Source organism: Engraulis encrasicolus, chromosome 24, assembly GCF_034702125.1.
Source record: "Engraulis encrasicolus isolate BLACKSEA-1 chromosome 24, IST_EnEncr_1.0, whole genome shotgun sequence".
Taxonomy (NCBI): Eukaryota; Metazoa; Chordata; class Actinopteri; order Clupeiformes; family Engraulidae; genus Engraulis; species Engraulis encrasicolus.
Genome location: NC_085880.1, coordinates 47,361,454 through 47,371,453, shown reverse-complemented (window position 1 = coordinate 47,371,453; position 10,000 = coordinate 47,361,454). Strand labels below are relative to the sequence as shown.

The 10,000-nt window shown below is 44.1% G+C and overlaps 1 protein-coding gene across 1 annotated transcript in view; it reads right to left on the bottom strand.

Annotated features, from left to right (window-relative positions):
* Positions 1-8,527, bottom strand: part of arhgef33 (Rho guanine nucleotide exchange factor (GEF) 33) — a 27,404-nt gene extending 18,877 nt beyond the window's left edge. The window contains exons 1-3 of the mRNA XM_063191318.1: positions 8,447-8,527; positions 7,085-7,131; positions 5,220-5,384 (exon numbers count right to left, since the gene is read on the bottom strand). Coding sequence (XP_063047388.1) covers positions 5,220-5,384; positions 7,085-7,131; positions 8,447-8,468 — 234 coding nt within the window. The 5' untranslated portion in view covers positions 8,469-8,527. The remainder of the gene's footprint in view (positions 1-5,219; positions 5,385-7,084; positions 7,132-8,446) is intronic.
* Positions 8,528-10,000: the final 1,473 nt, after the last annotated feature.

The window sequence follows — 10,000 nt, the reverse complement described above, 5'->3', positions numbered from 1 at the left end:
TCAATAGCTCTAATTCCTGGAGTACTAGAGTGAGACTACAGCCAATATATATTTCATGATGTCATGAACCTATACAATGATTTTAGTAACAAAAATATGTCTTATATACACTCAATCGTGGTAAATCAAAGGGAATTCAAAAATGTATGTAATAACTATGGTAATTATTCCCTTTGCATCTTTAATTCTGAGTGACTCAGCCTCTCTGTGATGATCTTATACCTTGACACCTATATTGTCCGTCAGTACAATTCATTTTGAAATGTTCTTCTTTGTTGTTTTATCTTATTTGGATGTTTACTAAATTTCACTGATCCCCGTCCCAACTTATTTGAAACGTGTTGGATTTATCAAATTAGAAATGAGTACATATGTCCCCCAAAACAATATTTTTTCTCGGTTTTAACACTTAATATGTTGTCTTTTCACTATTCTCCATCTAATGAATAGATTGAATGTTTTGAAAATGATAGCATTTTGATTTTATTCACTGTTTACCAAACGTCCCAACTTCACCGGAGTTGGGGTTTGTACATCGTAGACTAGTAGCCACTGTAGCCATAGTAACCGTAACCGTGATGGCACTTGACATGCCCAACCGCAACGCACTTGTCATGCTCATGAATTGTTGTAATTACAGACCTAGAATACATAAATTATTAAAAAACAATAATTATTAATAATAAATACAGTTATTATTATGAATAATAGTACTATAGGTCTGTGGTTCTAATATAAAATCAATGGACATGTCACTGCGGCGCTTCCGCACGACCAGGATATTCAACAGAACTGGCAAACTGCTACCTTACAGAGAACATCAAGAGTAGCCTGGACAGAGGTAATGTTGTGGGGGCCGTATTCATAGACCTTAAAAAGGCCTTTGATACGGTCAACCACAACATACTTCTAAACAAACTCTGCACTTTTAATATCTCAAATCCCGCCATAAGCTGGTTTGCTTCATATTTGGAGCATAGGGAGCAGAGGGTTAGGATAAACGCAGATCTGTCACAACCATTAGCCGCAAATCTGGGCATCCCGCAGGGCTCAATCTTGGGGCCTCTGCTCTTCAGTCTGTACATAAATGATCTGCCCACATGCTGCCGGGCATCCAACTGCCAAATGTATGCTGACGATACTGTAATTTATGCATCAGCCAAAACACCAAGCGCAGCAGCAGACATTTTGACTAAGGAGATGGAAGATGTATCCCGTTGGCTTAAGGACAACCATCTCACTCTGAACATCAAAAAGACAGTGTCTATGTGTTTTTCCATAAGAGGTAAAGCCTCCTGCTCTATCAAAATTGACCAGGACACAATAGACGAAGTTGAAGAATTTAAATTTTTAGGAATAATCTTAGACTCTCAGCTTAAGTTTAATAAACACATTAAGAAACGTACCACAACACTTCGAACAAACTTGAACTNTTCAGCAAAAGAGTTGGTAGAGCGCTACTAGTGTCCCTCAAAACCAACTGGTGCTCTTGGAAGGGGTTCAATGTTCAAAAAAGACAGAAGGAAAAAATCCTTGGTCCAGGCACTTCAGTTGGTTAATGTAGTAAAAAAACAAACTTTATTTAAGGGGCAAATGCATTAAAAAACACCAACGCGTTTCGGCGCTGTGGCCTTCATCAGGGTGTGTGAGAGAAACAAACAGCCATCTAATTATATGAGTGTCCTCAGGTGCAGTATCCTGGGCCATGAGAGCCACTAGGTCTACTCCAAGCCACAAGGGGCAGTGATGAGACCAACCATCTTGTATAGCAACATGGCAGATTAGTTTGTATAAGTTAAAAAACATCAGGATCACCATATAGCTGTAAACAAGATACATGCACTATCCTGGAACAGAGGATTCACTAGAAAGACATGGATAGATAAAAGGTAATTAGCTTGGCTAAATACTGCATAGGATCACTAGATGTCTCATGATTATATTATCAGTAACATTTACAACAAACAAAAACATTTATAGAAAAGGAGATAGGTCAAAGTCTTCGTTTAGACCGGGATAATTTGTGGCCTTCAGTTGATCAATCCAGAACATTTCTCTTTGTTTGAGGCGCTTGATTTTGTCTCCACCTCTGGCATCTAGGCACACAGCCTCAATGCCCACTGCGCGTAGACTTGTGTCCCGTCCATGATGTGCTTCTTTATAGTGTCTGGCCATAGGGTAGTTCATATTCCCTACTCTGATTGCATATCTATGCTCAGACACTCGGTCTCTGAATCTCCTTTTAGTGAGTCCCACATAAAAACAGCCACAAGGGCATTCCAGTCTATATATTACATGTGTGGTATTGCAATTTATGAAACTGTTAATGGGGTATGTCTTGTTGCTGAATACATCTGTAAAGATGTTTGCTTTTACCATATTTTCACAGTAATTGCAATTACCACAGGGATAGTTGCCCTTCGGTCGACAAAGCCAAGTGTCTTTTCTCTCAGCAGGAAGGTGACTCCTCACAAGTTTATCTTTAATTGTGGGGGCCCTTCTGAAGCTGATTCCTGGTGGCTCTGTGAATATTTCTCTTAAGGTGGGGTCACATTCAATGATGTTCCAATTTTTCTTGATTATGTGTTTGATCTGAACTGCCTCTTTGCTGTAGCGTGTGACAAAGTAGGGTTTTTGTGTTTGTTCTTCTTTTGATTTTGGACTCAGCAGATTCTTCCTCTCCAGTGACTGTGCTCTGTTATGGGCCTGGGTGAGAGTTTGAGTCTGATAGCCCCTCTGCTTAAAACGCTTCTGCATGTCAACAGACTGAACCTGGAAATCATCTTCAGAGTCACATATGCGCTTTAGTCTCTGAATCTGGCCATAGGGGATGTTTTCAATGAGCCAGGGAGGGTGAAAGCTGTTGGCGTGCAATACAGTATTGCGGTCTGTTGACTTTCTGAAGATGGAAGTGTGTAAAAAGCCTTCATTGTCTTTGGATATCTGGAGATCCAGGAAGTTGATCACTTTTGTGTTGTATTCCAGACTTAACTTTAAGTTCTCATTCAATCTGTTCACATAGGCATGGAAATTGAGGAGTTCTTCCTCTGACCCAGAGAAGAATATTATGACATCGTCAATAAATCTGCCCCACCATACTATGCAGTCTTTAAACAGGTTTTGGTTTGAAAAAATGTGTTATTCCTCCCATTAGCCTAAAAACAAATTTGCGTAGTTGGGAGCAAAGCATGCCCCCATGGCTGTCCCTTTTTCTTATTTGTATAATTTGTCCTGAAAGAGGAAAACATTATTTTTCAAAGTCCACTCCGTCAGTTGTACGATAAAGTCAGTAGGGGGCATGAGGTCATCTGGTCTGGATCCAAGGTAGTGTTTTAGAGCCTTCAGACCTTCATCATGAACAATGTTGCTATAAAGAGATTCGACATCCATTGTTGCCATAACACAGGAACCAATATTTTTTATTTCTTCAATCTTATTTAAAACTTGTGTACTGTCCTGGATATAAGAGGGCAAAGTTGCCACAAATGGCTTAATAAAATGGTCAACAAATTTAGAAGCCGGTTCCGTTATTGAGTCATTCCCACTTATGATTGGTCTGCCAGGTGGGTTTTCCAAATCCTTGTGCACTTTAGGCAGCTTGAACTGTTTTAGAATGATAAGGCATCACATACCTGTCAAGGCAGCCTTACTGTTCTTTCATGCCATGATACTGTCCCACCTATCTTACTGTATTACTGTATGGAGCCAAGCCTCCCAGACATCAATCAAACCTATTTTATCATTATATAAACAGGCATTAAAGATACTGGACCAGAAACCAATAACGTGGCACCACTGCCTCATAGTAAAGAAATATAACCTCTTAAGCTTTGAGAATTTTATGAAGTTCTCTTTTCTTAAACTCATTTTTAAATGTGCAAACAATATTGCTCCTGTTGTACTGTGTCAATTTGTAACAAAAACAAGCTCAAGAAGAGCGGCCACCAGAGGAGCAGTGAATGGTAACTGCATTGCAGAGGTGCGCAAAACTTATTTTGGTCAGTCTAGTTTCTCAGTTATTGGAACTCAAATGTGGAACAGTTTACCAACTGTAATAAAAATCCAAACAGAGTTTAAAACATTTAACAGACAACTGAAACACTGGCTGAAGGAAAACCAAAAATGTAATCATAACACACAATAGTTAACACACACACATGCACACACAGCATATATAGGACACCCTCATCATCTTGTTTTTTTCTTAATGTACAAGGCTTTTTATATTATAGGGAGCATGTTTCAAGTTGGCTTATTATTGTCTTGTATACTGTATTGTACAATTGTACTTTTAGATGATTTATATGTTTTATTAGAGTAGGTAGCCTGATCAGGGACTGAGGTTGCAAATTAGCTATCTAGCTATAAACCTTCCATGTATTCACATCTACAAGTTGTGTCATGGCTCTGCCATGTCATGTTTGTAACAATGTGCACTGCATTGTCCCTGCCAAATAAACTACAAATAAAAAAAAATAAAAAATGTCACTGGCACATGCCACATGCCATTAAATGATCTAACTCCCTCTCCACTTCTAATGAAGCGCAATGACATGAATAAGTGGAAGTGAAGCTTCCTCTGACTCTCTACTCCTCTGGAGGTGATGTCTGGACTACATGGATCTACTCCAGCTGTACTTCAACTTAACTTCAACTCCACTGTCAAGATATGGATAGGAGGCGCCTCACTTTCAAAGTCACCACTAGGCCTACTTCAGAGTGCACATTACTCCAAGCAGTAGTTACTTCATGTGCTAGTGTCCGAGCTACAGGAGTTAGCAACTATTTTCGTATCTACTCAGGGGTGCATTTCTCAAAAGAGATGTTGTTAGCCGGTTAGCAACTTCGGTCTCAATGGGAAAATGCATGAAAACAACAAAGTAGTTGATGTAGTGAGCAACTTTGGCTTCGAGAAATGCAACCCAGGAGAGTTGCTAACGCGTTAGCTACTCTGTCTTCGAGAGATGCACCCCTGATTTGCTGATTTGCTGACAGTGTCCTGGATGAATGAGACTCATTGGAAACACTTAGAAGCAATTGCAATTGCAATACAACATGTAAATATTTGGCAACCCACATGCACAATAAATGTGTTGTTCACTGTCCTTTAAGTAGAGAGTCGAGTGGAGAGCCCAAGACAGGAGAGGATTTAAGGGTTTTGAGATGTTCCTATGGGGATTTAAGGGCCTAAGTAATTGTGTGTGGTGTGGTGTCTGTACCTGGATGGTGTTGATGGTGTTGCGGATGGAGAGCATCTTCTCGTTGTTGTCACGGTGATGGGTTGCCAGGCGCTCCTCTGTCTGACGCCCCCCCTGCTGCAGAGCCGCCACGTCCCGAGACACCTCCCCCACGCTCGCCTTCAGCTCCGCCCACAACGCATGCAGCTACACACACACACACACACACACACACACACACACACACACACACACACACACACACACACACACACACACACACACACACACACACACACACACACACTGTTTTTTTCTAGGCTGCTCCACTCACCCTCTCTCCTCAATCGGTTTACAGTAGAGTGTCAGTAAGTGTCTGTAAGTGTCTCCAGTATGTGAGGAGAGTGTGTATGTGTGTGTCTGTGTGTGTGTGTGTGTGTGTGTGTGTGTGTGTGTGTGTGTGTGTGTGTGTGTGTCTGTGTGTGTCTGTGTGAGTGTGTGTCCTGTATGTGATGAGGGTGTGTGTGTGTGTGTGTGTGTGTGTGTGTGTGTGTGTGTGTATGTGTGTGTGTCTGTCTGTCTGTCTGTCTGTGTGAGTGTGTGTCCTGTATGTGATGAGGGTGTGTGTGTATGTCAGCATGTCAGAGAGAGAGGATCACAGTGAGCATGTTGTGTGTGTGTGTGTGCGTGTGTGTTTGTGTGTGTGTGTGTGCGTGTGTGGGTGGGTGCGTGTGTGTGTGTGTGATGGTCTTTAATGAGGTTAAGGGGTGCTAGCTAGAGGTTATTTTAAATGACTATATTTGGAGTGAACCCAGTCACACTCTGTTTATTAGCTAGCCACCATTGTCCCATTGCATCCCACACACACACACACCATCAAACACGGACGCCCCCCACATTGGTCGGTGGTACAAGTGTGTGTGCAATGCATGTGTGTGTGTGTGTGTGTGTGTGTGTGTGTGTGTGTGTGTGTGTGTGTGTGTGTGTGTGTGTGTGTGTGTGTGTGTGTGTGTGTGTGTGTGTGTGTGTGTGTGTGTGTGTGCGTGTGCGCGCGTGGACACTCGTGTGTTGGAAGCAAAAAGAGAGGAGAGGAAGAGAAAAGTTTGTGTGTGTGCGTGTGCTGCATACTGTATGTGTGTGTGTGTGTGTGTGTGTGTGTGTGTGTGTGTGTGTGTGTGTGTGTGTGTGTGTGTGTGTGTGTGTGTGTGTGTGTGTGTGTGTGCGCGCATGTGTGTGTGTGTGTGTGTGTGTGTGTGTGTGTGTGTGTGTGTGTGTGTGTGTGTGTGTGTGTGTGTGTGTGTGCATCTGGGGTCAGTGGAATTCGACTGAAGAGATAAGTGAATAAGCTCTGAGGACCAGTCAGAGACTCTTCTGTTCCCTGCAACCACCACACTTGATCTCTCTCCCTCTCTCTCTCTCTCTCTTTCTCTCTCTCTCACCCTCTCTCTCTTTCTCCTTCTCCCTCTCTCCCTCACATGCTCTGTTCATCAAGGGACAGAGAGAGAAAGGGAGAGAGAGAGAGAGAGAGAGAGAGAGAGAGAGAGAGAGAGAGAGAGAGAGAGAGAGAGAGAGAGAGAGAGAGAGAGAACAAGGCAGAGAGAGGCAGGAAAGACAAGGAGGGAGGGAGAGAGAGAGAGAGAGAGAGAGAGAGAGAGAGAGAGAGAGAGAGAGAGAGAGAGAGAGAGAGAGAGAGAGAGAGAGAGAGAGAGAGAGAGAGAGAGAGAGGAAGAGAGAGAGACAGTCATGTGAAAGACATTAACAACCAGAGGGAAAAGGGAGATGACCGGAGAGGAGATGGCGCACAGCACACTTCTTTCATAAATCCTCTCTGCAAGTTGTTTTTTTCTCCCATGGGCCCTTGCACTACAGGAGTAGAGTAGAGTAGAGTAGGGGCTTTTCCATAATACCTGAGCCAGGTGTAGGTCTGTCTCATCCACATGGCCATCGTCCCCCTCTGTGGAAACAACAACGACAACACAGCTCACATGTTTACATTGCTGACTTACTAACTCACATCCATATGTAGCAAAGCCAACACCACAAACACATTACATTACATTACATTATATTACGTACATTACATTGCATTTGGCAGATGCTTTATAACCAAAGCGACTTTCAAAAGAGGACATAATCAAGCCAACATCACAAGCAAATACAAAGTGCACAGGAGATACACAGAACAACAAGTGCAGTTGCAAAAAGGGGTTAGTTTTTTGTTTTTTTTAATATAGAGTAAATAACGAGTACACACACACACACACACACAAACACACACACACACAAACTAAACTAAACTAAACATCATGTCAGGAGTCTGCCCTGGGGCAAGGCCAGCTCAAGCATTAGTCTAGTAGATACTCTCGAAAGAGGAAGGTCTTTAAACACACAGAGATCCTACAGTACCACATAACATCACATGTGCCGTGCGTCTATCATTCTTTTATATCAGTTGTATGACAAACCAAACCACAAAGATTGCTTTCATACCAGATATACTGTTTGAAGTGGTCATGTTATTTACGCCAATGTACTTTAAGTTGTTCTCGAGAAAAAAATGACAACTGGCAAACCTTTGAATGACGCAAATGAGAAATTGTGTTCTTGTAGGGGAGGGAGAAAAGTTGGTACATGCAAATGAACATGAAGTCAGTCAGCCTGTCTCTTTGTGGCGTTGGGCGTCATGTTCACTTAGTGTTGATGGGGTGTCAAAAAAGCAAAAAGCAAGGCGGTGAAGCCTCCCACTCTCACCAATCTAAACCAGCAGACTAGACAAGCCAAAAAGCTGTGCGCCACCAAAATGAACCACTTGTGGTTGACCAGACTTCTTAGGCGTGAACAACATCTTGTCACAGTGCTACCCTTGTGGGCTAATCCATAAAAGCACTGAGCTCAGACTCTTAATTAAAAGTTATTCTGGGTTTGTCTGTGGTTTTGAGAAGAGAAGGGCACGGCCCCGTCCTGTCAGACAGTCTTACCAACTTTGTAGTTTCTTCTTTTTCTTTTCCACAGTTCTGTTCTAGAACATATTACACTCATTCTCCCACACTCACACTCTAACCCAGAACCCAGACGCAGACTCCAGAACCCAGAACCCAGACGCAGAACACATTAATGACCCCCAGGGAGGTGGAGGACATTCCCCCAAAAATCACCCCCACCACCACCCCCACAAATCTCTGCACGGCTCCCCAACTGCCCCCCCCCTAGCCCCCCAGGATTGGATCCCTGCCCCCCCCCAGCCCCCCAGGTTCTAAGCTTCTCCTTACCCTCGGCTTTCCCATTCTCCATGGCTGGGAGGAGATGCGGAGACCACTGCTGTTCCTCCTCCTGCTCCTCCTGTTCCTCCTCCTGCTCCTGGTATAGAGACGGCTCCCCCTGCTCCTGCTCCTCCTCCTCCTCCTGCTCCTCTTCCTCCTCCTGTTTCTCTTCCTCCTCCTGTTTCTCTTCCTCCTCCTGTTTCTCTTCCTCCTCCTGTTTCTCTTGCTCCTCCTGCTCTTCCTCCTCCTGCTCCTCCTCCTGCTTCTCCTGGTGCTGTAGGGAGGTGTGGACCAGCGTCAGTGTGGATGTAGAGCCGCCGTCGTCCGCTATCCACTCTATCGTGCGGGTGTACACATCCAGCGACACCTCCCAGCGCTCCAGAGACACGGTGCTCCGTGGAGGATCCAGGGACACGGTTCTCCTCCCAGCAGGGAAACGGTTCTCCGCGTCAGATCCAGCGAACTGACCTGGAAGTCTGCTGAGGTTGGGGTGGCTGTGTTCGCGTCAGATCCTCGTGGAAAAGTGTGTGTGTGTGTGTGTGTGTGACCTCCCAGAGCTCCAAAGACACGGTTCTCCACGGAAGATCCAGCCAACTGACCTGGACGTCTCTTGGAAGTCTGCTGAGGTTGGGCGGCTGTGTTCGCGTCAGATCCTCGTGGAAAAGTGTGTGTGTGTGTGTGTGTGTGTATCTGGCTGGAAGCGAGGAGTGTCTGGTGGTGTCTACCGAGGCGTCTGCATGTTCTGTGTCTGTGATTCTCTTCTCCTTCCCTTCTTCTCTCTCTTGCGTGTGTGTTTTTTCCCTCTCTTTCTTGCTCTCTCTCCGTCCTCCACCTATCCTATCCCTCCTTCTCTGAAGCATGTGAGACTGATGAGGCAGCGAACAAAAAGGGGCCTTGTTGTACAGTAAGTAGATGGGAAGTAAAGAAAAGGAGGACATGGACAGAGAGAGAGAGAGAGAGAGAGAGAGAGAGAGAGAGAGAGAGAGAGAGAGAGAGAGAGAGAGAGAGAGAGACTCTGAGGTTTTGTCACTCCTTCTTACGGACAATTCAATTTCCTGTTCAACCTTTCCCATCAATTTGCCATGAAATCCACTGATGCCACAGCTGTGAAACGGTCTCTCTCTCTCTCACTCCTCTCTCTTAAACATACAAGCACATGAACAAACATGTACACCACAAACATTCACTGAGAAAGCCGATCTGCACTAAGGCAGCCATGGGGTCAATGGTTAGAGCGCTTGCCTTTAGATCAGAGGGTTGCAGGTTCAAATCCCACCCTTACCAGCATCTTCACCCATTGCTGAAGAGCCCTTGAGCAAGGCACCTGACCCCACATACTGTAGCTCTAGGGTCTGTACACAGTAAAAAATGCAGTGTTAATTCAACACTTAAAGAGTGCTTTGGGACCAAATAAACTCTAGAAGGTGTTAAATCGACTCTGTTAGTGTTGCATTAACACTGCAGTTTTTACTATGTAGAAAAAGTGACAGCTAAATGTAATCAGAGATTCTTTAAGTATAGAGATATGCCAATGTAATAGGTTTCTATGGGCACCTAACATGA